Genomic DNA, 27,978 nt, shown 5'->3' with positions numbered 1-27,978 from the left:
CAAACCATTTTTATACGCTTAATATTTTTATACCATCCTAATATCTAAATGCAACATCTATGAGGTCGCGGGCCTCCTAAAAGTTTGAGAAACGACGTCACAACTAAATCCATTGAACACTTAATTATTCTAAACATATCTATAAATCGCCTTATTATTATTCATTTTTTTATATCCAATATATCAATCATTAATCACGAATTAATTACAGATCCATAGGTGTATAAATTATCACGAATATGTGTTAAGAAAATATTGAAATTGTAAAACAATTTTCAATTCCAAAAGAGTATCATCAAATCAAATGATTTAAATATTATGTTGTTGTATAAAGGTGTTATTGCATATAACATCAAAACGACCTATATGGAATATCGACTAAGATTTATCCCAAAAACGATCATTGTGTTTTGTGTTATTACACCAAAACGAACTGAAATTGATCGAACAGATCGATACGACATCGTCATTTTGCGATCGATTAATGATTTGACTTTAGTCACAGGGTTTTTCTTTGTTCGATATATACTCAGAGGCACAATTATCCGCCCACTTGAATGTACTCGCGTAAATTAAAGTGGGCGGATAATTGTGCCTCTGAGTATATTTTACCAATACTAAGTATTGATGAAGTAAAACAAGTTACGTATTCTGTATTTGCATTTTCAATACATTTTCGTCACATCTCTAGACACTACAAGTCGACGATTAAAGTTAATCATAACTAAATATTGGTCGCATAGGTGTAATAACACCCTAACCGAGATAATGTATACTTTAGTTACGACTAAAAATACGAAAAAATATACGTGTAAAACGTAACCCAATAAAATGTGCTTCAATTGAAACTTTAAAAGGTAAACCAATAACTATTAACATTATTCTTTTGAATATTCAACAATAATCAATTACATTAATACGTACATTATTATATCAGTTAGTTTTTCAGGTTTCATATTTTGATATTCATTCATTAAAATGAAATTGAATATTTCTAAGGTTTAAAGATTTAAACAACTTTTTTGAACCGGCATCAATCTAACAAGTTTTAAGAAAAACTTTTCGTTTTACTTATATTTTTAAACCATTTTCTTCTAATTCCCACAAATTATGTTGACTACTAGTATCAAGAAACGTTAATACCTGAACCGATTCAAAGTTTTCAAAGGTTTTGCATAATTATATCAACAAAGGCATGTTCTGAAAGAGCGCTCCGATCGGAAACTATTCAATGCAACAAGTTCACTGTACTGCAATAGCCTGCGAAGCCTCATTAACGTATTTCAATTGGCTCGGTTCAATCGATTTCATGTGAAAAGGTGTAGCTTCCCTTGCTACGTAAGTATTATTTGCGCTAGTCGATCGCTATGGTTTTTTTTTACATATTAGCTCTTGAATACAATCTCACCTGACGGTAAGTGGCGATGCGATCGAATATGGAAGCGGGCAAACTTGTTCGGAGGATGAAAATTCACACCCTGTTTTGGTCTCTACACGACATCGTACTGCGGAGCGCTAAATCGCTTGAAAGTACGTTTTTGCCGGGGGGTGGTAACTAGCCACGGCCGAAGCCTCCCACCAGCCAAACGCAATGAATATATATTATAGTTGTTCGTTTACTTTTACTTAGGTGTCAATTGAAACAGAGGTTAGAGGGTAACATCGTAAAATTAGATACAATAATTAATTCCATTAAATATCTCAGTAGAGTCATAGCCCGCAGTCCATTCACACGTTATCACTAATTGTGCAGTAACACTAGAGTCCGTACAAAACCGCAGGTGAGTGAGGCAGGCCTCGCCCGCCCGCCTCGCGCCTCGCCGCGCGCCTCGCGCCTCGCTGCGCGCCTCGTGCCTCGCCACGTCACACCACACAAGGATAATACACATCGACCGATCACTACTCCACTAAACATATTTACAAAACCACTAGGACGAATAACTTAGGAAGCGAATAAATAAAAGCGACGCTCTTTGGAACGGATTACATTCGAGGTACGCGAGCGCGTGAAGCGTGAATGTACCGCCCGGCGCCGCCACACGACACGACGCGACGACTCCCGCCGGCACGACATTCCGAACACTTTCATCAAAGGCGGAATTATATTTGTCCGACGTGTCGTGTCGTAACGCATTAGAACTGAATCGGTATCATACATTTTGTATGCGACACAGAAGCCATCGCGACATGTCACATAAGTGTAAACGTTGCCATACACGACGATTCTGTTCTGATGCGTGCGACACGACACATCAGACAAATATATTTCCGCCTTAAGACAGGCAACCACAGATCCGCATCATACGTATTTTTAACGCATTAAACGGATTTTTAATTTTAAGGTATATTCGTGCAATCCGTACGATGCGGATCAGTGGATGCACTTATATGACTTTCCATACAGAGAATACCACAATCCGTTTGATGCGATGCGTCCGATACGTACGATGCGGATCTGTGGACGCCTACCATTATGGACATGCGCAGAACGAAATCGTTCAGGCGTTCTGCGTTCTGCGCAACGTTTGTAACTTTAAATCAACGTGCATAAAGCAGACGATCATGAAGTTACACATACATTACAGAGAACACAAAATGCAGAACTCAGAACTCATTCTAATTAGCACATGCTATCTTCAGATATCTGTGATCGCTAGATGTACGTGTTATACATTCAGAATATCGCACACGGTGAGAAGGTATAATAAAATTATACTTAAAACTAAAAAGTTAACAAAATATGGCCGAGAGGCGATTCTCAATCAATAATTTACACAATCCTATAAACATCAATTTTGACACCCAGTCTTTACATTCGAGTGGTTGAGATTCCAGATAATTTCAATAATCGATTGATTCACAACAATAAATGAAAACTAAAATAATAAAGAAAAAAAAATAGAAGCCCAAATGGTCACAAAACAAATCGACTGAAAACAAAGTCGTAATAAATTGATGACAAAAAAAACAATCCCAGTATAAAGGATTATAAATTAAAGAGAAAAAAAAAACAAGGTGTAAATGAAAGTATACACGAACAAAATTGATCATAGCGAGCATTACGAAACATTCGTATTTGACGCGAGTCGACTATCCGAGCGGAATGGTAACACACCGTGGGGTCCGACAGACCCGTCCACACTGAAAGCCTTACCAAAAGCTTACAAGCTAAACTCGACACACGATATTCTATTGCCTTACGACGGCCACACACGGTCAAGTGTATCGTCAAGTGCGTTTAAGGATGTGAAAGTAAAATATCGATATTTGTTACACTTTCACATCTCTAAGGTAAACTTGAACGCGTGAGGCTGTCGCTATACATTTACGAGTAACTTTCGCTCCGAACCACACCACCGATTTTCAAACAAATACACATACCTACATTTTGTAAAAAAATAAATAAATTTTATCACAAAACAATTGTACTATCCAGGAATTAAACGTAACATCGATTTTATCCCCACAGCGCATTTGGCAACTTTTTTGCTCATCGACATTGCAAGCATATAGACTAAGCGATAATTCTTTAGTTTCAAACACCGATAAAATACAAACTAATTCTATCAAAAATTACCAAATGCACCATCCGATCATAGAAATACCATTACAAAAATAAGTTTCGTCTTTGAAATATTATTCATTCCATAGTGAGAATATCATTCCTCCAGCGTAAAGCTGTACTTTGAAAGCCTTACGAGTATATTCTCAATATCAATATTCAAAGTATAGATAAATAGTCCTTTCATCTGTTACTTAAAACGCCTCTTCAAACTGTCTGAGAAGCTCAATTCAAACATATTTTCACTACATTTTTCTTATTAAAATGTAGAAAATTATTTTCTTTTGATCAATGATCAGGCGTACTTCGTTGCGTAATTTATTTTATTGAAACCACGCAACTGCTTCTCCCTTTAACGCTACTCACGATCTAAAGTGTTATCAAGTCTGGAGCGCGCTTAGGGATGTGATATTGAATTGAATAAAAAATATCGATACCGTAGCCATAAAACCATATATCGACATAATTTTCACTTTGACATCCCTAACCTTGCTGTAGACTTGACGGTAAACTTAATCGAGTGTAGCTGTAAGACATCTTACGTAACAAATGAACGAACTAAAAAAACAAAAACACAAATAATCATCAATTGGTTACATAATCACACGTAAAGTACTCGGTGTGTGTGTGTCGGTGGCTGTGTGTGTGTGTGGCTGAGTGTGTGTGCGCTGTGTGTGTGTGTGCGTGTCTCGTGGCAGCTAGCGCGCTCACGGCACGAGGTCGGGCAGGCGCCCGCGACCCTAGGGTCGCCCGCCTGCCTCCCCGCTCACCACCTGCGATTTAACACAAGTGTTATTTAAAAAAAAGTATTAAGGTTGGTAGCCGATGGACGATGGGGTCCCAAGGTGCTGGGATATCGTTGGATGGTTGGTCTTTAAAAAATATGAGGGGCCTTCTACCAATATTTTTCGATTTAGGGGTCCGTTTGTAAAATATTAAGCTTTTAAGAGCGGATTTTTATTAGAGTCAAGTGTCCCCAGTCTCTACCGGCTAACTTAATCTACGGAACCCTACACTGAGCGTGGCCCGACACGCACTTAACCGTTTTTTTAATATGGATATTGTGGTCTTAATCAAAGGTAGGATCTTAATTTTCACTGCTTATTAGCCTATATTATTAAATCATTAAATATAATAAAACCAACATTCGACATTCCAAATCACAAGACAATATATTAAAAAGCCGTTGAAATCGAATTAGTTGACTCATTAAACCAACTCTTTAGTTTATAACTACTGCGAGTTGATATGTATTATAATATCTATTTTAGTTGTATTTTTATGTGTGAATTGCCTGAAAGAAACAAAAGCCGTCTTTTTGTACCCTACCTATTTCTTATTTGTTTGTTTTTCATTGTTTTGTGTACAAATAAAGTGTATAAATAAATAAATATTGAACTCACTTTCCGCTCCTTGTAGTAGAGCTCCTCGCTCTCCTTGTCGCAGAGCAGCAGGATCACAGCGCCGAACAGGAAGATGGCGGCGCCCCAGCCCACGCCGTACGCCCAGCCGAACTCCCACACCGACCTGTTGCCTGTCACACACACGCAATATTATAAAGCCTACCCAATATAGACAATCGGAGATACACACTAGCGCACGCACGCACACACGCACGCACGCACGCAAGCACGCACGCACGCAAGCACGCACGCACGCAAGCACGCACGCACGCACGCAAGCACGCACGCACGCACGCACGCAAGCACGCACGCACGCACGCACGCAAGCACGCACGCCCACACGCACTCACGCACGCACTTACGCACGCACGCACGCATACACACACATGCATGCACGCACGCAAACGTGTTACATGCACACATTCAATCGAATCTTGCATTTTTAGTCAATTCATTTATTGACATAATTAAATTTGATATAAAAAACTTTACATCTATTAACAAGCTCGGTGCAGTTCGCCATAAACTGGAATTTTATTCTATTCTATTAGTCCGTTATCCTTTACCCTTAATTTAACTGCCTCGTTAGGATAACAATAAGGATAACAACAAGGGATCACGAAAAACCATGTCTGATTTACAAGAATAAAAAGTAAAAATTAACACAGCAATACTTGGCGATAGAAATAAGCACTACAGTCGACAAAGACTTAGAAATTGTATTGTGACGTTTACAAACATACCCAGATTCAATTCAGCGGCGAAACAGACCGGATATATCACTAGCGCTATGAGGATGCACATCACTGAAACAAAAAAAAAACAATAATAATTATGATAATTTAACTTTTAATTCAATTTCATTTTATTCAAAAACTTAATTCTGTATATCTCTACTATATCACATTATTATTAAAATAACTAGAGAACGCTGGCGATATTGTTTTGTTAGAATACTAACTTTATAATAATATTATAAAGAAGTATATTTAGTGAAAATTGTTTTACCACTAGAATGCCAAGTTATTTGAGATTGTCATAAGCTATTTTATTTCCGTATCCTCATGGGAACGGAAACCATGTTGGCAAAACCGCGGGGCTATATCCACTCAATTACTTATATCCTTCATTTCCATTTTGTACGTAGGTACCTATAGCATCTACGCAAATATCTATAATATCTATGAGAGCTTAGTGTTACATCGCTTGTCGACAGAACCAGAGAATTGCCCATGATATTAATTGAGTTTTCATTTATGTAAAGTACTTAAGAGTACATATTAGGAAACATAAAACGATGAATGAAAGCGGGCAAAGTCAAACCATAACGTAATAGACACCAGGTCAACCTAAACCGTAGCACAGTGTGCCGTTGTAGTCAACATTGACATTAGCAGTTAGCACAGTCACAGTTGTTGAGCAGCGTCACGGCCGCGTGGTAAACTGTCTGCACTCACCACTGGACGGAAACCCGACACCATGAACATACGACATATGAGTGCACAGGGTTAGATAGAACTGGAGAAGTGATTATGATGTTCATTGGATTTTTAACCGACTTCCAAAAAGGAGGAGGTTCTACGTTCGGCTGTTGTATGTTTTTATGTATGTCCAGCGATAATTCCGTCATTTATAAACCGATTTTAAAAATTCTTTTTTTGTTTTGAAGGGTTTGATTCCAGGGTGGTCCCATTTTTTTTATGTCAGGATGATTATTACACAACACCGCCTTCAAACTGATCAGAAGGTAGCACATAGGTAAGATGTTATTTTTTGCTTTTTAGTTTAAGTTTGAGTTGGAAGTCGGTTGAATTTTTTTATTAAATTTTTTTTCTACTCCCATTTCGTAATCTACTCAATATAAAACCTCAAACTATATCGATCGATTTAAACCATCGAGAAGGCCATTATTATATTGTAAGAAATAGTAGTTCGAAAAGGATATGACGTCGCTCGATCTTGTGTTGGCTCGTGTATACGGTAGGTGGCGTGACTTGTTTCCTTGAACAGTAGGAGTTACTAAATGGAAGCCGTCGAGCGGGAACGACTGGCGATTTAAGGCGCTCGACAAGGAATTTTCCTATTTTTACTTATAGTGCATACCCTCAGACAAATTATTGTATAGGACCTGCCTCGCTAAACGTTACTTTTCTGTCAAAGTATATGATCAACGATCTAATGCGATTATAAAAACTGTCTCTATAGAATCGATGTTAAATAGTTGTAATCGTGTTCGTCGGTTAAAGAGCTCCGTAGAAATACCTTTTTGTGTAATTTAATTGTGTAAAAAACGGGCAAAAACTTCTAGTTTAGTAGAAGATATATACCAAATCTAAGCTCGTTTTCTTCAGAATATGACAGACAATATTGTTTGTGACTATGAGTACGATACAGGTCCTGACCTGCCTCGCTAAACGTTACTTTTCTGTCAAAGTATATGATCAACGATCTAATGCGATTATAAAAACTGTCTCTATAGAATCGATGTTAAATAGTTGTAATCGTGTTCGTCGGTTAAAGAGCTCCGTAGAAATACCTTTTTGTGTAATTTAATTGTGTAAAAAACAGGTAAAAACTTCTAGTTTAGTAGAAGATATATACCAAATCTAAGCTCGTTTTCTTCAGAATATGACAGACAATATTGTTTGTGACTATGAGTGCGATACAGGTCCTTCTATAATTGGTCTGAGTGCATACCCTATTTAAACACATTATGCACGCGGCACGCCGATGAGTATACCTAACCCTAAAGTTACAATAGATACGTACACGCAATCGACATGGCGAGCACCGCGAACCGGTAGTAGCGGAACTTGGTGCGGTGGTCGGCGGAGCGCAGCCCCAGCCCCGTCAGCAGCGCGCCGCACACGTCCGCCGCCAGCGTCGCCACGCACAGCCCCGCCGCCGCCCTGCGAACCATCGGCTCCTTAACTATCAACCCATATTTGGCTCACTGCTGAGCTCGAGACTCCTCTCAAAATAAGAGAGCTTAGGTCAAATAGTACACCACGCTGGCCCAATGCGGATTGCCAGACTTCACACACGCAGAGAATTAAGAAAATTCTCTGGTATGCAGGTTTCCTCACGATGTTTTTCCTTCACTGTTTGAGACACGTGAAATTTTTTTTTTTAATGCACATAACTAAAAAGTTGGAGGTGCATGCCCCGGACCTGATTTAAACCTGCACCCTCCGGAATCGGATGCAGAGGTTATATCCACTAGGCTATCACAGCTATCAGCTTCTTAGTCAAAGGAAAGATAATAAATAAAGCTTACCATCACTCTGCTCCTGCAGTGGACGTCCATCGGCTGATATAATGATCATGATCACTCTGTTCAGTGGAATTAGGATAACGTGATAATTATTATCGGTCATGCTTATATCATTAACTTTGCTGTCATGTCTGAGGCATTGTATTACAACATCAATCAATCAATCAATTTATTTATTTGCAGATACATGCATTATATATGCAGGTGGTCGGTAGATATAGATGGTATCTTGCCAATTTGGCATGCAAATTATTTATTAAGTATTTATTGATTCAAATGACAATTTCACATCCCAGTGATCAGTTTTCATCCCATGCAATGAAAATTATTTGAAAGAATTAAAGCTCAAAACTTTTTACTCCTAATTGGATTAGTAGACAGTCGCCATTAAACCTAATCCAATTTCTTTAATAGGCGACTGATATTGCCAGATTGCAGATTATACTCGTAGATCCCTTTTGATTGATCCTTTGATTTATAAATCACTTCTAGGGATTCTTTTACAGATATTTCCTTTAAAACCTGCTAACACTGATTGCTTGATTAGATACGTATAGGCCCTGCCGCCAACCCGCCGCCAGCAACCAGTCGGCCGACGCCAGCACCATGAGGATCTATACTTACTTGATATACGGTGCGGACCTCGCAGCGTAGTGCCCGCAGGGCAGGCGCCTCCAGGTCGATGCACTGCATGAACAGGCCCTGCCACCATGAGGATCTATACTAACTTGATATACGGTGCAGGCCTCGCAGCGTAGCAGCCCGGCTGCGCGGTGATGTCGAAGGGCAGCGGCGTGGGCGCCTCCGGATCGATGCAGTGCATGAACAGGCCCTGCCGCCAGCCCGCCGCCATCAGCCAGTCGGCCGACGCCAGCCCCAGCACCATGAGGATCACCACCAGCAGCCCGCATATCAGCGCGATCACCTGGAGGAACAGCCGATCGTGTTACTTTCTGACAAAATCACTATTATCCGCCTGTTGACAGGCCTGCCTGTTTTTATGAGAGAGGATTTCTTGGCGGAAAGAAAAGTCCTTCATTTCATAGCCCTACCTAGGATCTAGGGATCCGAAGTTACACACGCTAATCACTGGACCAATGAGGCAGCTGTCTAGACAACCTATCTAAGCCCACTGTTTTATCCTTTTTATCCTGCTTCATATTACTATCTAAACGTACATTAATTCCATTCTAATGCATCCACGCCTATATCCATATTAACAAGTCAAGTATATATTTTGTATAAGTCAAGTATAAGTTTTGACGGCCTCCGTGGCGCAGTGGTTTGCGCGGTGAATTTACAGAACGGAGGTCCTGGGTTCGATCCCCGGCTGGGCAGATTGAGATTTTCTTAATTTGTCCAGGTCTGTCTGGTGGGAGGCTTCGGCCGTGGCTAGTTACCACCCTACCGGTAAAGACGTACCGCCAAGCGATTTAGCGTTCCGGCACGATGCCGTGTAGAAACCGAAAGGGGTGTGGATTTTCATCCTCCTCCTAACAAGTTAGCCCGCTTCCATCTTAGACTGCATTATCACTTACCATCAGGTGAGATTGTAGTCAAAGGCTAACTTGTAAAGAATATAAAAAAAAAAAAATATTCACGAATAGGGCACGTGACTTTGAAATTGGCTTTAATTTGAATCTCAAACGCATAGGTAAATGCAAGAGTGGCTTGCGTCGTGTAATTTATAGCATAAGGTACGGAACAGAACAAGAAAATTTCTTTGGAATAAAGCATGCGGCGGATAAAACACAACCGCTGAAGTATTGATAATAATTATATGGATTTTCCTTGATACGAGCCTCTTTACGAGATTCACTGGACTGAATTCCTTTCAAGAAGACATAGATGTTCAATAAAACATCGGTTTATTCGACGCGACGGTAAAATCGATAGTGTTTTGAACTATTGGACCATTCACAGTTATGATTTTTATATCTGACTAAGTAATTTACCTAATTTCACTTAAGTAGATAGCGATATTATAAAATTAACGGAAATAAGAATGAATATCCAATAGTACCTAAAATAGCAAACATGGTATACCGATAACATAACTTAACCAGAAAAGAGGCCAATAAGATAACCTAATGAACCCAATATCGTCATAAAAATTCAATACCACAAGACTATTTTAAAAGTCCGCATGTTTAAAAATACAAACAATGTTTCTATTGACTGTATTATCGCTAAAGTCAGAATTAAACCGATCATGAGAAAACTTTTTAGCACAGTTAAGGATGATTAACCGATACATAATACAAAAAGTTCCACAACAAAGAGCTCGTAAGACAAAGCGTTTTCTACATCGCGAGTTTCCTAGTTCGCCATCCATCAAGCTTGCGCCTCGCTCGTAATAAGTAAAAGTAGTGCTAGAAATTATAACGGATTGTACGCAGAGACAGGAGGTCCATCAGACTAGAGATCAAATCGGGACGGTATTTTATTGTGGGGCAAGGCTGCCGATATACAATCTATATTTGTACTTCAAAAAAGAGCAATTCGAGCAATATATAAATTAAAATCACGCGAGTCCCTTCGTCAAAAGTTTAAAGAAATAGGTATACTAACAGTAGCCTGTCAATATATATATAACAGTATAGTCTATGTAAGACAAAATATTAATTTGTACAAACGAAAAGGAGATTTAAACCCACGTCTTACTAGACACGGGCATAAGTTAGTTATTTCTGCATATCGTCTCCAAAGAGTAAAAAAATCTTTTGTAGGTTTGGGTGTACTCTTCTATAACAAGATCCCCAAGACTGTGATGGACCTGCCAATGCATAGCTTTAAGCAATGTGTTAAAAAACATTTACTTAGTCGAGGTTACTACAACATTGATGAGTTCCTTAAAGATAAAAGCGCTTGGAGGCCATTGGATCAGCTTCCACCTTCACACAGGAAATAAAACTATAAGAAATTGTAATTGTTATCAATTGTAAATTATAATACTGTATGACTTTTTCAAAAGAGCAACTGTTGAGTTTCTTGCCGGTATCTTCTCAGCAGAACCTGCCTTCCGAACCGGTGGTAGAATCTTTACAAATAGTCAACTGACGTGTCAAAAGTGCTTGTAAACTGAGCCTACTTGAAATAAATGATTTTTGATTTTGATTTTTGACATTACGAGTAATTTATTTTTAATAATTGATAGAAAACCAAGAATCTCGTCCAATTAACAGGTTGCCGCGTAACGTCACAATATTTTAAATATGAAGTTAAAAATACTCCACAACTTGAACACACTGAACCAGTAAAGACAGAACTACCTACGGACTTGCAAATGATACAGCGGGTACATTCGTTACTAATACTTGTACATAACATTTCAATTTAGAGTATCAGTGAGTGAAGAGAACCGTTAATTAAAATTATTGAAAATAACATTCCAGTGTGATAAAAAAAAAATGCTCAATATACTCAAAAATGGGATACATTTAAGGCGAACGCTCGTCTTCGATATAATGTACCGTGATGCCCAAATCAAATCATGAATTGTTATATTACACGCGAATGCTCCAGATAAGGAGCCAATTTAGGACTATCCGAAGAAAGTCCAAAGGTTGACATCCCTACAGTATACAAAAGCGAGGGTAAGGAAAACGTGAAAGTGAGAGACATGGGTGTCTCGAGGAGAGGCGGGGTGTGTGGGGTGAGAATCGATCGCGCCCAAGGCGCGCCCGGACCCAACCTCCATCAGCTGTTGGCGATATTTGGTAGCGAGACATCTCGAGCACTCCAGACGTAAACATACTCTTAGATTTCAAGAACAATTTCTGTATTGACGCAAACAACAAAAATCTGTTTTGTGTTGAGCGTAGATAAAATAAATCACACAATTTTTGTTTTTTTAAAGGACAATTTCAAAATGTCCAGCAAATAGACATCCATCGATTGATAATGATAATGATGATGAAGGATCATAATAAGAATTAATAAAATGATTAAACCCACAAGTATATGCTGTTACTGTGTCACGCTTTAACTCACCCCAAATGTTCCTGATGAACGAGGCTGAGGTTTGTTCGTGCTTATAATTTGAGTTGAGAACCTACAAGTTTAATAAAATGGTCCAAATATATAAGTATTGATAAACTCCTACGTAATGCTATTTTAATTGCGCGTTCCGTCCCAAATACGTCGGAGGTTGTATAGACTTGAAAAATTTCGTATTCAAAAAGAAAAAGTGAATGTCAAAGAGCAGTAAAAATTAATACTGGATTCTCAACAAGGTTACGAAAGCACTCACCGTCAAGGTCTTTGTTTTTAAAACGAGGCTTTTGAATCATTCGTTTACGATTGAAATTTGAATTAAACATTTTATTGTCCGTGTGCCGGAAGCTCACGGTGTTGAGAGGGATTTCATTCATTAAATTGTATAACGAGATCACTTGAGGGGTCTCGGTTTCATCTTTCGGTACACGTGCAGGCGATTGACCTTTCGATACCGAATATTTTATTGGATGACACATTTTGTTCTATATACCTTTCCATAAAGACAACATGAACAAATAGACACAAACTCTAAGGACCAAGTTAAACATTGGATTCTTATTTTAAATAGCTATAGATATAATTTTCGTCTATTCTCATCTTGCGAAATATGATCTCAATGGATTTTCAGATATTAAGAAAGATTGAAGCTACATGAGCAGCATCGAACACAAGGTTTTGTTTCATAATGATGACATGTGAAAGAAGATATTTTTAGTATGAATATTATTTTTTAGCAATAATCCAAAAACAATTTTACAGACTTAAGATTAATAATAATAGCTTTATAATTGGTATTGTACTTGGATAAAATTTTTATAAAGGATAAAACCAAACAGATAATAATAGAACACAGATGAAGATTTAAATGTAGTTATACCCTTATAATGAATATTTTTCTACACTCGGTAAGTACCCAGATCTTCAACCGATAACTGATGGTCCACATCGATTAAAACGAATACTATTTGAGCGAGTTTTTTTCCGTTTATGGACCTTGACAGTCTGATTTCTAGTCCTAAATGTCTACTTCCAATTGAAAGAATTTTCATGCTCTCTAAGAGAAATTCTTCGCTTGAATGTTTTCGTACTTTGTCAGTTTATCACTACTTTTACACGCGACGGCTTTCTAGGTTCGGCTGAATGCACAAAGCTTTTGTTTGAAATTTTTATACTAACTACTCCCAATATTAAATTGGTTACATTATATACTTCGATTTTTAACCAGACTATTGTCTATTAAGAATAATAATCATTTTCTCGGATCACAACTAAGCAAGAGAAAATGTCTTAAGACTTATGACTAAGGCTGACTGAGAGGAGACTCGAGTTCAGCAGTGAGCCGAATATGGGTTGATAATGATGATTGTGTATTATGTGACATTACTATGAATATGTAATAAATTGTATATTGATTATTTAATAATGATGAATATTAAATCATTAATATCATAATTATAGCGATGTGTGTAGTGATACACATATCGCTCTATCTAGTCTCAAAGTAAGCATGGTTTGTGTAAAACAATTTCAAATGAGACTTTGTAGTTCTTAGTGCGTGTTCTTTCATTAGTTTGTTTTTCAACTATTCAAATATTTCTTGGTTTTATGTAATACTGTAAGGATGTCGTTGGCTATTTTATTATTACCGATAATAATAATTAATGCATGAGTCCGCCGCGTTCTCGGAATTTTAATAGGCACATTGTTAAACATGAGCACGCACTCAAAAAATCCCTGAATATAACTACGACTCCTTAAGCTTTGGAGTACCCACTCTCAAGATTCTGAGCTCCTTATTTTTGCATTTTAATATTATCGCCGGAATATACTTTTTTATAAAATAATCTACTAAACAACACCCCGCTTGAGAATTTAGTGATGACTACTAAATACTATTTATACCGATGGAAATTATAGAGGATTTGTTATTTATCAATGTTTAAGAATAAACAAAACTTTGAACTAGTATATCGATAAATTAAGAACAATAACATCTAAAGGGGAACCAGATCTGGAACATACTGCAAAGCAAACTTGGAACAGTAAGGTGCAGACCGTTACTAGAAGAAATATTTTATTGGGATTTCAAAACGTTGAAAGAAATAAGGAATGACAACTCTGCACAAGAAAGCTCATACTAATTAGTAGATAGTCGATATTACACATTGGTAAATAGACATAAATAAATACACACAAACAACGATATGGATGATGTATATGATTGTACCTAAATTAGCCAGCTAATTAAGTAAGTTAAATACATAGCGTGCTTAATTTATTAGTCGTCAAGATGCGTTAAACCACATTGTAAAGAAAAACGAAACGAGGGGCGAGCGATGGAATAGCACGACGGCACGCATCGAAGATATATTTATCAGTCAGTTACTGGAAATAAACTTGAAACTTTTGTACGGGCACGTATACTATTCACGACGGAACAGTATGAACGTTGCTCACATTCTTACGTTCTCAATCTGCAGTTTACGCTTCGTTGGACTCCAAAATGGTTCAAAGCCAAAATAAATCTTTTCCACTCTGATTGTATACAGCTATAAGTCTAGACGCGCCAAGTCTAGACATTTTCGTATCAGTAAAACATCTTATCAACATAAAGCCTTTGGCTGTTGGGCTTTTTGAACGTTAAAGTAACTATACGTGGGACATTATAACTGTCTACGATAATAAATTCACCTTACTTATTCAGAAATACCTGCGTAATTTGCGCGGCGTAGATCTTACACAGTGAGTATATGTATATGATTTGAGGAAACAATATTTTCCCACAATTCAGCACTGTGAATTCATTTTCTTGCTGATTCGTTTGATTGGGTCGTGATTGTAAATGAATAATTGAACAGTGACTCAGTCTTTGAAGCTCTTGCTAAACTTGTAATAGATTGCATAGCAAACGTTACATTTAATCCTAAATGAGAGGAATTTTTGTTAAAGATTATCTCCAGCATTCGAACAATTTCATCATTTTATCGAACGGTTTAATTCAGGGGACAATTTACAAATTCTAAATTCGTTTTGGTCTGGTCTGGTCTGTTGATTTGCTTCAGTCCTATGAAAGACTGCAAAAGCGAATTAGTGTTTCTCAAATATAATGCGTAGACCTTAAAGATATAGATTAAAATACCTTGGTAAACTTATGCGCTTCTTTGCTTAAAGATTAGCGTTCCGACTTTAAGTCAGCGAACTACTCGTATTTATGCGTTCTAAAGTTTCGTTCTAATCTGTTGATTAGCTTCAGCCATACCAAAGGCTGCAAAGCGGATTAGTGTTTCTCAAATTATACATAGGCCATACGCACTTCGGTTTAATAGAATAGCGCGCTACCATTAAAGACTAACAGATAAAATAACAAACAAGCGTCTATTAATTAAACAAAATATATACACATCGTTTGCGTCACTGGCGACAAGGACGTGGGTGGTCCACCTGCCGATAATATTGACTTTAAGAAAAGTACGAGTATCTATTAAGAAAGTGGGTGTATCTACTCGTTTCTAAGCAACCCATGCTTAGAAACGCGTAGATTCGCCCTCGTTATGACAGTAGGTATCTGCTTACATCTGTACATGTACAAATACCTATAAATACATATAATTTCAAGCCTCAATAGCTCAACGGTAAGAGCGGTCGGACTCATCACCGAGGGTGGTGGTTCAATCCTCACCCCGTTAGTCTATTGTCGTACCCACTCCTATCACAGTCTATCCCGACTAGTTGGAGGGGAATAGGAATATTGGTCATATTATAAAAAATGTGGCAAATATTATTTTCAAAAAAAAAAAACAAGCATAGTTCCGTTTCCGTGGGAATACGGGGATAAATTAATATAATATATTATGTTACTTGCTGATAATAATTTATTTTCCCAGATGTGAAAGAACTTTTGAAATTATGCGTTTCTGGTTTGCGGACAAACCAAACGCGTTTGTGGTTTACCCTACCACTACAACCAAACCTATTATCATCATTATAAAAATTTTAATAAAAAAATACAATCGACTTCAAAACCTAAAAACGTACCCACTAAACTAAAAAGTGAAAAATAACATATGTTCTACCTGCTGATCAGCAGGTAGAACATATGTTATTTTTCACTTTTTAGTTTAGTATGAAGGCGGTGCTAAGCCGGTGATGTATTAATTCAAGCCATGTGAGCATATCTTATAGATTTAGATTTTGCAGACAGTGTTGTTTCATGTGGTCCTGTCAGAAATGGCTTAAATTAAGACAACACCGGCTAAGCACCGACTTCATACTGATCAGCAGGTAGAACATATGTTATTTTTCACTTTTTAGTTTAGTGGGTACGTTTTTAGGTTTTGAAGTCGATTGTATTTTTTTATTAAAATTTTTATTATTTTTCAATTTTTAGTGTAAAATTTCATCTCAAACGAATACATCAGACCCCTAATGACAGTCACAACCCATCTTGGTACAAAATTCTCAGCAATACAAATTAATCAAGCCCAAGCACAAGGTAGCTACCGTAATCCGTCAAGGGGTTCCCTTCATTGACCTTGGTCTTCATCATCAGACCGCTAATAACAGACACAACTCATCTAGGTAGAAAGTTCTCAGCAATACGAATTAATCAAGGCCAAACACAAGGTAGTTACTGTAAACTGTTAAGGAGTTCCCTTAATTGTCCTTGGTCTTCATCACCAAACCCCTAAATGAGAGTCACAACCTGTCTATGTGGAAAGTTCTCATTAATACAAATTAATCAAGCCCAAACACAAGGTAACTGCTGTAAATCGCCAAGGAGTTCCCTCGTCTGTTTTATGGCTCCATCATCAGATCGATTTTAAACCTTCATAATTTTGTATTTCTTAAAGGTACTAAATGGAAAAGTTTACAAACACACTAGACACCCATATAATTTTCGAAAGTTCCCCTCAATTTCTCCAGGATTCCATCATCAGATCTTGTCATGATGGCAATGGGACCAAATGGGGACTATACCGTTTCAAACAAAAAAAGAATTTTTGAAATCGGTCGAGGCGTCTTTGAGTAATCGGTGTACATACATAAAAAAAAAAAAAAAAAAAAAAAAATACCGACCGAATTGAGAACCTCCTCCTTTTTGAAGTCGGTTAATAAAATTGAATATCTATAATTGTAATTGTGAATCGTTTTGTGAAGAAACCGTGGCTGAACCCTGAGTTTGTTGAGGGCTCTTCTAGGACCAAGGCGTGTTTGGAACCTTCGTAACTTAACTTTGCTACTTAACTTACCACCATAACTTTTTTACTATAATAATGTAAAAAACCAATAACATAACATGTGTAAAGATGATTCAAAGTGAACAAATGAAATGAAAGTCTTCAATTAAGCCAAAGTCTAAACTGTAATTTGTTTTTTAATTAAAAAAAAAATAATTAGTAGAAATGTTTTTTTTTTATAAAATACTAGTTTTATCCTGAGCAGGAAGAGCGAGGAACCTGACATTTTTCAAACTTAATTCAGGGTCCTCAGCACTAACCTGACTTATTTTAAAGCGTTAGCTTTTAGCATTTTCTGTTTCTCCCTAGCCAAGTGGCACGTCGATTCTGTTTTTACGATCGCTAACGCTTCGAAAACTAGAGAAATGTATAGGAATTACATTTGCTATCGACAGGTCACGTGATCAAGATCTGTCATTCCCATACATTTTTCTAGTTTTCGAAGCGTTAGCGATCGTAGAAAGAGAATCGACAAGCCACTTGGCTAGGGGGGCTGAGATTTAAGCAATAAAATTCATTTCATATCATTTAAAGTTTAGCCTTTGACTTTGAAGATGTAAGTATGGATTTAACCTGTGCAATTTGGCTGGCAGGCATTTCGTCTTGTTCAGTAGCAAACTGCGGCGGCGGGGGCAGGACGGGCGGCAGGGCGCGCGGGTGCGTGCGGAGCCCACCCGGGCCGGCTCCCGCGCGCCCCTGCATGCGCGCGCTCTACCCACCCGACGCACGACGCGCGCGCCGCTCGCACTAGCCGCACGCCGCACGACTCACGCGCGCTTCGCACTGTCCGCACGCCGCACGACACGCGAGCTGACCGCACGCCACACGACAGTACACACGCACGCTTCACGAGCTAACCGCACACCCCGCGACACGAGTGCGGCGCATACACACAAGCACTTTTAACCACGTTATGATTTAAAACCCACTACATATGTATAGTCGGTGATACGGTACAATATGTGTGTATAGACGGACCAAATTGATGGCTCACCTGTAGTGCTAACATGCGACCATCGAAATTATCTCGTGAAGAGATATAGACAAAATTTCGACCAATGGCGGCGGAATAGTCTCAGTCCCATCGGAACGCAATAAAAGAGAGCGATATTTCCAGTAGCGCTGCCATTGGTTGAATTTTGTCTATTACTCTTCACGACATTATCTCAAATGTCGCATGTTAACGCCGCTGTAGTACTAACATGCGCGCAACGACATATCTCATGAAGAGATATTACGACCAATGGCGGCGGAGTAGTCTCAGTCCCATCTCTTTCGCCCCAACACAATGACAAAGATAGCGATATTTCCGGTAGCGCTATAAATGGTTGACTTTTGTCTATTTATCTTCACGTTTGGTTGCATGTTAGGCCACTGTAGGCCTAGCATGCGTCAACGACATATATCGTGAAGACAAAAAGACATATTGTCGAACAATCGCGGGGGAGTTAAAATTTCGCTGTCACTTTCGTCCCAACGCAACGATAATACTACAAGCGATATTTTCAATTCCGCCGCTGGCCGACATTTGTCTTTCTCTTGTCTCGGGATATGTCGTGGTCCACATTTGAGGCTTACAGATAGTAAGTCGTCACCTATAAACAGTGTAAAACTCAGTTCAGTGTAAAACTCGGATCAGTGGACGCTTGCCATTACACGCCCTGCGGCGTGCGTCCACTGATCCGCATCGTACGTATCGGACTCATCGCATCATATGGATTTTTAATTTTACGGTAGATGAAATCCTGTCGATGCGATCCGTACGATGCGGTTGACGTGCTTGTATTACATTCTTTACAAAGAATACTGAAAAAAAATCCTAATTTTACGTTATGGAAATGAAAGTGAATGAAGAATGAATAAAGTCTAATATACCTATATCTTTACTATAAAAAAGTAATAACCAAAACACATGCAGGGCACGTGAAGTAAAAATAAAAATTTTAAAAATCATAGCAAATACGCTGCAGTTGCAGTTAGCATTACTCTTGAAAATGGGTCAGCGAGCGGTCTAAAGTAAGAGATAGCAATGCGTATAACTGTGCAGGGTCAGAGTAAAGATAGTGGCACTGGCAGGGTATAGTAAAAAGTACGCCTTAATAATGGTCCATCACAGGCTCGCGTTCTATAATAAACAGCCAACAATAAATGAACGATGGGGAGACGAAAAGATTTTGGGATTTACTCTTTTATTCTACTTTTTAGGTAAACCTAAGGCAACCTTTCATGCTTGAGTACCTCAACCAAGTATGAGCCTATATTGGTGGGTACGCTTATGGCAAACCAAAATACGTCCTCCAGGAACTCAACTTACTCAACCTTAGGTCATATTTATATAGTATAGGCTAGTTAATAGCTATACTTTTTCTCCCCACTGCGAGCGACAAAGGATGTCACTAAAAATATATATAGAAGATGACTAATACATATAACATCTAATTAATTATTAAGAAAATAAAATACGTAACTGTTGTTCTAAATTAATTTAATACTAAAAATTGAGCAAAATAAATCAAAATTACAAAAGAAAAAAAAACAACTTAGAACACGAATAATAAACAAAATAATCGATGTTTGGTTTATAGGAAAGGAAAACAACGAACGTAAATCCAATCCAATAATAGAAAAGGTAAATAAAGCAAGCTCAAACAAACTATTTAAGTTTCAACAAGCTGTATTGCATTCTAGAACTGAAGTGAGAGCAGAAGTTACAATACTAATAAGATACGAGAAAAATATGGGAAGCTGCCAAAACTGACCAAATATTTATCTTTCTCATTGAAGACTAAGGAAATGGCTAATGGTTAAAAAAACAAACATGTCTAGAAACAATAATAATCCTAATTCCGTTTTCTACAACGTCATTCTGTATAGGAATATTACATACATACATTATACATACTTATGTAGGTAGCATAGCTTTACTTTCTCTCTGATTCATCCAAATGAAAAAATCCGTGCCATGATAATTAGTACAATAAAATTAGGCCAAACTATGACGTATGTGAATTCCAACTTCCGTCACAAATTATAATAACCTAGGCTTTAATTTTGCGAAAAATGCATTCGATGAGGTGAAATTCAATTATGTAAAACAATTTAATTTGTGTTCATAGACAAAAAATAACATCTTATTTCCCCGAAATTTGGGTTAGCTAGCGACTTTTGCGCATTCAGTCGCGCCGACTTCGTCGTTAATATAAGGATCACCTCTAATGTTTAGCTCGGAATTTGCGTGGAATTCCACAATACATTGAGATATGTTTAAACTTAGATACGGGGTAAAATCGGTTGTGTTTATAGGGAATATGGGCAATGTGGATACGGTAGGAGGGCGGACCTCAGTGTTTGGGCGGCGGACCGGGCGGCGCGGCGCCTGACGCGAGACTGCCGCCCGCCCGCCCTGCCCCTGCCGCCCTCCCGCACCAACAAAACGCACATGACAGAGACACGTTTATTAGCCAAAACTCTACTTAAAATTCGATCACAGCACAACAATCAAATGTACAGAAGCCGTAATAAGCACATTATTTAATATTTACATAGCATTGCGTGCGTTATACCAACTGGGAAAATTAACAATAACAACTATAACTAAATCATTATCACAGCCGCATATTCACACCTGAGTTATCTGTAAGGGTGGTCGAAGCGGTGGACCGGGTTCCTGAGACGGTTGACCGCAAATATTCTGCAACGCTCGCAGTTTTCGCGAACATTCAGATCTAGAGGGGAAACTGAACCATTTCCTCGACTTTTTGACTCCAAAAGTCGTAATCATTCGATCGCCTGGTTTGGAAGCATTGTAAACTATCTTTGGGCTCTCCATATTTTCCGAATTCGGTGCAACACGATACTTAGCACCGGATAGGGTCTTCTTTATATTCGCAAATGCACGCCGCGCTGGGTTTTTGGCGTTTTGTTCGACTTGAGTTTCCGTATTGGTGATTGTTTGGCTGGGCATTGAAAATGATGAAAATCCATCATCTCTTTTTAGGAAACGCCTTATGCGGCTCAACACTGTCGGCGGAGGATCAGTATTGGTGCTCACGCTGCGGAATTGAAGTTGCTCGTCGCAATCTATCGGCAGGGTCGTGGAGAAGTACGGTTGAGATGGAAGTGTCAGTGTGCGTCTGGGCGAGAAGTCTTCTTGGCGATAATCTCGTTGATATGCGAGTTGTAATGTGCTAATACTCAAGCGCGGCTCTTGAGGAGGCCACAGTTCTCTGGTGGGCGGCACAGGAGAGGGCCGCTCTCCCAACATTCGCCTGGCCAATTCCGCAGGCTGCCACAAAGAGCTAGCCGCTAAGTTCCCGTGCGTTGGCATCACGATACCAGTGACCACTAACAGTGCAAAAGCATGTGGGCTAATCCAATACGAGGCTTTTTGCACTTGTCGGTATTCGCGGATAAATGGCGCGCTATACAAGCACATGCTTTTTAAATGGATTAAAGACTGTATTGAAAGGTCTTTGTTTACAGTTTAATTTAGCATAAATTTTATAAAAATATTATGTTAATACCTAACAAGTCTTTCTATTTGGTATAGATTGAGATATAGACACTATTTTCGGAAGACGATTTCGATGTTGTGGAGTCTTGCTGTAAGTCTGCACAGCCAGGCGCGTTCGTGTGTGAAATCGAAGCAGGATCAGTGAAACAAACATGTTTATAAATTATCATGTCTGTCAGTAGTGGCTAAGCAATTGTATATTGGTAAACGGCTGTCGATGTCACATAACCTCTTGACGTTCATTTAGTTTGCACACAAATGCGTTTACCTGAACCTTACTACATCAAAGCGTCTACTGAAAATAGAAAATCTATAAACAGGTGTCGATGCAATATGCCTTCCTTAATACCCTTTGTTTATGGGTTTCTGCTTTGCTGACACTTTTTCAGTTTACACAGTAGTAGTTTAGTCGGCAGATCTTCTAAAATAATAAATCATAAAATCTCGAATTGAAATATCAAAGATATTTTTTGAACATTTCTGAGAAATTAAAAAAATAATACATGTTTATGGCTACTACTAGATTTATACTGGCTTAGTGCATTAATGTGTCAGGAAAGAAGAAAGAAGGCCTCTTCGAACCTCATCGAAAATTTTTATTGGAGGGCATTGTATAATTGATACTGAAGCCAAATTGTTTTTTTAATATTTCTTGTATGTATGTCTATCCGTGTTTTTTGTTGACCAAGCATCACGCTGAAACTACTGAATGAATTCAAATAAAACTTGGCACAAGTTGAGACTTTGATACTAAAAAGGTCGTGAATACTTTTTGTCGCGAAAATAAAATGAGCAAGGGGTGAATAGGGGTTGAAAGTTTGTATGAAAAGTCCTTCATTTTCCAAGTTACCAGAAAAATACTAAAAATAATGTGATTCAAGATTTTTCCAAAATTCTACCCCTAAAGGGTTAAAAAGGGGTTAAAGTTATTTTTAATATAAATCATTCACATTTTGAGTAGGTAATATTTTTGTGAAATGATTAGTGGACTATTTATTATGTATACAACGTGTCCCAAAATTCAACGATAAGCGGGCGCCAAAAGATTGACCTGCTCATGAGCACTTAAGGAAAAATAATAAAAAAAATATACCTAAATTTTTTTTTTAGTTACAAAATAAATTTTAAAATTCTTTGAAAATTTACACCTTGTATGATATTTTGAACTACCGCAGCTACAATTTCTTAAATATGCTTAAGATTTTTTTTGTATCGGAACCTAAGTAGTACTACTATTCACCACAACTCTTAAAAACACCACAATGCCCGCAGTTTTTACACAAAAAAATATCAAAATATTTTTTTTCCCTCAAATTTTTAAAGATTTTTACTTTCAGTCTACTTTGACTCATGGTCTTGCAAAAAAAAGTATGAACACCGCTATGGCAAGTTATTTTCAAAGTTGACGCAACTAATCAAGATTTCAAAATAGTATAATACCCTAGGATAACTAGTCGCAAAAAAAAAATATGCGTACCATTTGTAAACAAGAACTAAATTTCTAAAATGTTTTTGCTCCTAGAAATCACTTTTACTTTATGCACAAAATGATGTGAGTCATACGTTGCAATTTCCTAGAATTTTAATGGAACGAACGATAACATTTAAAAATAAGAGAGAGAGAGAGAGAGAAAGATAGCGATAAGTATACGTTAGAGAGGGATAGACAGATGTTCTTTGTTGAATGACAATGATGCAGGTAAAGAAAATCCTGTTCCCAGCAAGTCAGTACGCTCTGCTCCTTTGTTTACTGCGCAACTTTCCGTATTCAATTGACGTGGCTCTCGTACTAACGACTTTTGGCTTTGCATTTTGGACTGGACTTAAGTGATCTGCAAACTGAACTGACCTGGCATTATTTTGGACTGTGCCTGTGTTTTGTGAATTGGACTTTTGGTGTATTTTGGACTGTTTAGCGTTATCATGCCGCAACCATACACGCCGATGGAATACGCTAACATGCATCTCATTTATGGAGAATGTCGGTGCAATGCTAACGCTGCTAGCAGATTGTATCGAGAAAGGTACCCAAACGCTCAAAGATATCCAGATTATCGGGTATTTATGAATGTGCATCAAGCGTTTTCGGAGGGTCGTTTGCCGTCAGCTAGAAGAAACGCTGGAAGACCTAGATCGGAATGCGATGAAGAAGTTCTCAATGAAATAAACATTGATTCAACTACCTCAGTGCGTGCCATAGAAGCAGCTACGGGAATCCCAAAAAGTTCAGCACATCGAATACTAAAACGTCATCGGCTACACCCATATCATTACAGACGTGTACAAACGTTACTATCACGGGACTATCCACTGCGGATCGCATTTTGCCGAGTGATGCTTCAAAAGCATCGGGAAGATCCTCAGTTCTTGGATAAAGTACTATGGTCGGATGAAACAACCTGCAAGAAAGATGGCTATTTAAATCTTCACAACCTACACAGCTGGAGCAATGAGAATCCGCACCTGATGAGAGAAGACAAATCCCAATATCAATTTAAGGTCAACTTATGGACGGGCATTTTAAATGGAAAAGTGATTGGGCCTTTTGAATTACAAGGAAACTTAGATGGGGACAGTTATTTGAACTTTTTACAAAATGATTTGCAAGAATTACTAGAAGACGTCCCCCTAAGCGACCTTCAAAATATGTGGTATCAAAATGATGGTTGCCCAGCTCACTACGCTCGTCCTGTGAGACAATACCTAGACCACGAGTATCCGGGGCGTTGGATCGGGCGACTTGGTCCTATCCTATGGCCACCCCGATCACCCGACCTAAACCCCCTGGATTTCTTTTATTGGGGTTGTCTCAAAGACAGGATCTACGCAAAACCGATTACGACATTGGACGAGCTTCGGCAAAAAATCACTCAGGCTGCGGCACATATCAATGCTAGAAGATATGCGCGAAAAATAAAACGGTCGTTTTTAAGGCGATGTCGTGCCTGTATTAATGCCGGTGGAAAACAATTCGAACATTTACTTTAATGTTGTGTAATTAAAATAACAAACACATTTTTGGAACATAGTAAAATTTATTACTAACAACAAGAACAATTAAGAAATTTGGTTCTTGTTTACAAATGGTACGCATATTTTTTTTTGTGACTAGTTATCCTAGGGTATTATACTATTTTGAAATCTTGATTAGTTGCGTCAACTTTGAAAATAACTTGCCATAGCGGTGTTCATACTTTTTTTTGCAAGACCATGAGTCAAAGTAGACTGAAAGTAAAAATCTTTAAAAATTTGAGGGAAAAAAAATATTTTGATTTTTTTTTGTGTAAAAACTGCGGGCATTGTGGTGTTTTTAAGAGTTGTGGTGAATAGTAGTACTACTTAGGTTCCGATACAAAAAAAATCTTAAGCATATTTAAGAAATTGTAGCTGCGGTAGTTCAAAATATCATACAAGGTGTAAATTTTCAAAGAATTTTAAAATTTATTTTGTAACTAAAAAAAAAATTTAGGTATATTTTTTTTATTATTTTTCCTTAAGTGCTCATGAGCAGGTCAATCTTTTGGCGCCCGCTTATCGTTGAATTTTGGGACACGTTGTATAACATGCGAAAATATTAATAGAAGGGGGTGAAATAGGGGTTGAAAGTTTACATCGAGTTTCATGCGGACGAAGTCGCGGGCGTAGTTTGACGCAAAGTAGGAAAAAGATAAAATTTATGTTAAGGCTATCTGACACTTATCAAAAGGTGGTGAAAGTGTGGACTTTGGAAAATGAGATTGTTAGCTCCACCTACTACACCAAGTGCCACTAGTGAAGCAAAAATAGTTACTTACCTTTAGCGGCCGTGTGATTGTGACTGTTTCAATCATGGTGGTTGACGCCATTGTAATAATTTACCTACAATAAAAACAAATATTAATTTTAATAAATTAAATATCACGTGTCTCAAACAGTGAAGGAAAAACATCATGACGAAACCTGCATGTACCAGAGAAATTTCTCAATTCTCTATGTGTGTGAAGTCTGCCAATCTGCATTGGGCCAGCGTGGTGGACTATTGGCCTAACACCTCTCATTCTGAGAAGTGACTTGAGCTTAGCAGGATAAGTTTGCAGGTAGAGGAAACAAATAAAACAAATATCTTTGCATTGCATGGATTCAATGTGGGTGCTAGGACCAATACATAGCTTAAAATGCATACTCAAACAAGGGTCGCACATAGATCTCATAAATGGCTAGAAAAGTATTTTGAGTTATATATTAAAGAATGCTTTATGTAGGCCTAACATGCGACCCAAGACATTAATCTCACAAAGATAAACCAACCAATTGCGCCCAAAAGTATAAAAATTGCTCTCTCCTTTTTTGCAATGGTTTTGACAACCTCTGTGGCGCAGTGGTATGCACAGTCGATTTGCGAATTGGTGGACCCAGGTTTGATCCCCAGACTGCAATTTGATTCCAGTACCCACCACCATGGATGCAGATAGCAGTGATACCCACTGTGCTATAATATTACACATATAGAATACAAAACAAATATATATATATGTAGAATACAAATGGTATTCATGTAGCATTAATGTCAAGAACTAAATGAATATTATGTTACATGTCTATGACTCACAATAACAAGGTATGTACAATGTACAAGGTGAATATTCATGATCCAGATGGCATTGACAAATTATGTATGTAACAAAATACTTGTTACACATATTTAGTAGATGCTACTTATATAAATTTTTCTATTAAATTATTATTTTATCAATTAATGTCATGAAAATGCCTAACTTTTGAAATGAAACAGCATACAGTATTTATTTGTAATAGCAAAATTAACAGGTTTTAATTGTTGCTTAGCAATATTTATATAGGTATTTACAAGTTCAATTAAATTTAAACGCAACTACAGTGTATAATTTTACTTGGAAGTTTTACTTACATACAATGTTTTATGTTTTGAACATAAGAATACGCACGACAATAACTTTTTAAGGATTGTCAGAACAAAATAAATGAAACTTTATTCAGGAAAGGAAATATCAATACATACGAACCAAACACTAAACAAATAAACAATATGCACAAAATTATTATTCATGGCAAATTCATGGCAGACCGCAAGACAAAGACCACAGACAGATGTCAATGTCAAATAAAGACAAAGACCAAAGACCAAAGACTTAACCAAAGACTTGAATTTCATTGCCACCAGATTATATTTTACTCTTTGACTGCCAAATACCCCCGGAACACAGACCAATTACAAAAGGACCTGACTCGCTACTAGATGGTTACCCCTCTGTCTAAGTTCAAGAAATCAAAAATCAATGGTCTAACCACAGATTAAGAATAATAAACAGATAGAGGGCACGGAACACGACGGTGTCGTAGCCGTTCCAAATAAAAAAATTCAAAAACGAATACATTCATGAGTCAGTACGACACGAAGCGTCGTATCAGTAATTTTAATATTATTCAAGAAAAAACTGTTTACAAAAACTAATGAAATAAGATGGAGAATTTTTTTTATTGCTTAATATTGAGTATTATATTGATTTACGTTATTGTTGTTAGTGTTAAATTTTGAAATACAAATTATGAATAAAGTTTTTGTAAGCAGATTTTTAGGAGAAGGGTAACGTTTACTTTTTTTATGAGTTTTACCGGCTTAACCACGCTGCTTGTAAAGACTTATTTATGATCATTGTTTGTTCTGAGGGTCTTATAAAAACTATTTCTATAGAATCAATGTTTCGTCGTGTAAAGAGCTCCCTAAAAATGCCAGTTTAAATAGTTGAATAGCAAAAAAACGCTCAATAACTTGTAGTTCACTAAAAGATAATCGACGTGATTGTTAGTTGTGAAAAAATTACATGTGTGTATTGCGAATCAAACTACTTAGTATACTCCGCAGTCCGCACCGAGAAACAAATCTCGTAGACGCCGCGCTAATATTTTAATGGCACTCATTGTCATTTGGTGATGGCGGTCTAATTGTCATTTATGTAAGGTGCTGTCAATTC

The 27,978-nt window shown here is 37.7% G+C and overlaps 1 protein-coding gene across 3 annotated transcripts; it reads right to left on the bottom strand.

Annotated features, from left to right (window-relative positions):
• Positions 1-3: 3 nt before the first annotated feature.
• On the bottom strand, positions 4-27,095 carry LOC112046185 (transmembrane protein 47). 3 transcript variants are annotated; one of them, XM_024082732.2, is made up of 7 exons: positions 26,895-27,095; positions 25,783-25,846; positions 8,968-9,164; positions 7,735-7,874; positions 5,709-5,771; positions 4,966-5,096; positions 4-4,335 (listed from the first exon to the last, which is right to left on the bottom strand). In XM_024082732.2, exons 2-7 carry the CDS (start codon positions 25,831-25,833, stop codon positions 4,303-4,305), a joined length of 615 nt encoding a protein of 204 aa, XP_023938500.1. In that variant the 5' UTR covers positions 25,834-25,846; positions 26,895-27,095; the 3' UTR covers positions 4-4,302. The 3 variants fall into 3 exon arrangements, with proteins under 3 accessions (XP_023938500.1, XP_052741211.1, XP_023938499.2); XM_052885251.1 differs by lacking the exons at positions 25,783-25,846; positions 26,895-27,095 and adding an exon at positions 21,101-22,227; XM_024082731.2 differs by lacking the exons at positions 25,783-25,846; positions 26,895-27,095 and adding an exon at positions 18,049-19,722.
• Positions 27,096-27,978: the final 883 nt, after the last annotated feature.

This window comes from Bicyclus anynana, chromosome 14 (assembly GCF_947172395.1).
Source record: "Bicyclus anynana chromosome 14, ilBicAnyn1.1, whole genome shotgun sequence".
Lineage (NCBI taxonomy): Eukaryota > Metazoa > Arthropoda > Insecta > Lepidoptera > Nymphalidae > Bicyclus > Bicyclus anynana.
Note: the sequence above shows the minus strand (reverse complement) of the source record. Positions and strands in the feature narration are given on the sequence as shown.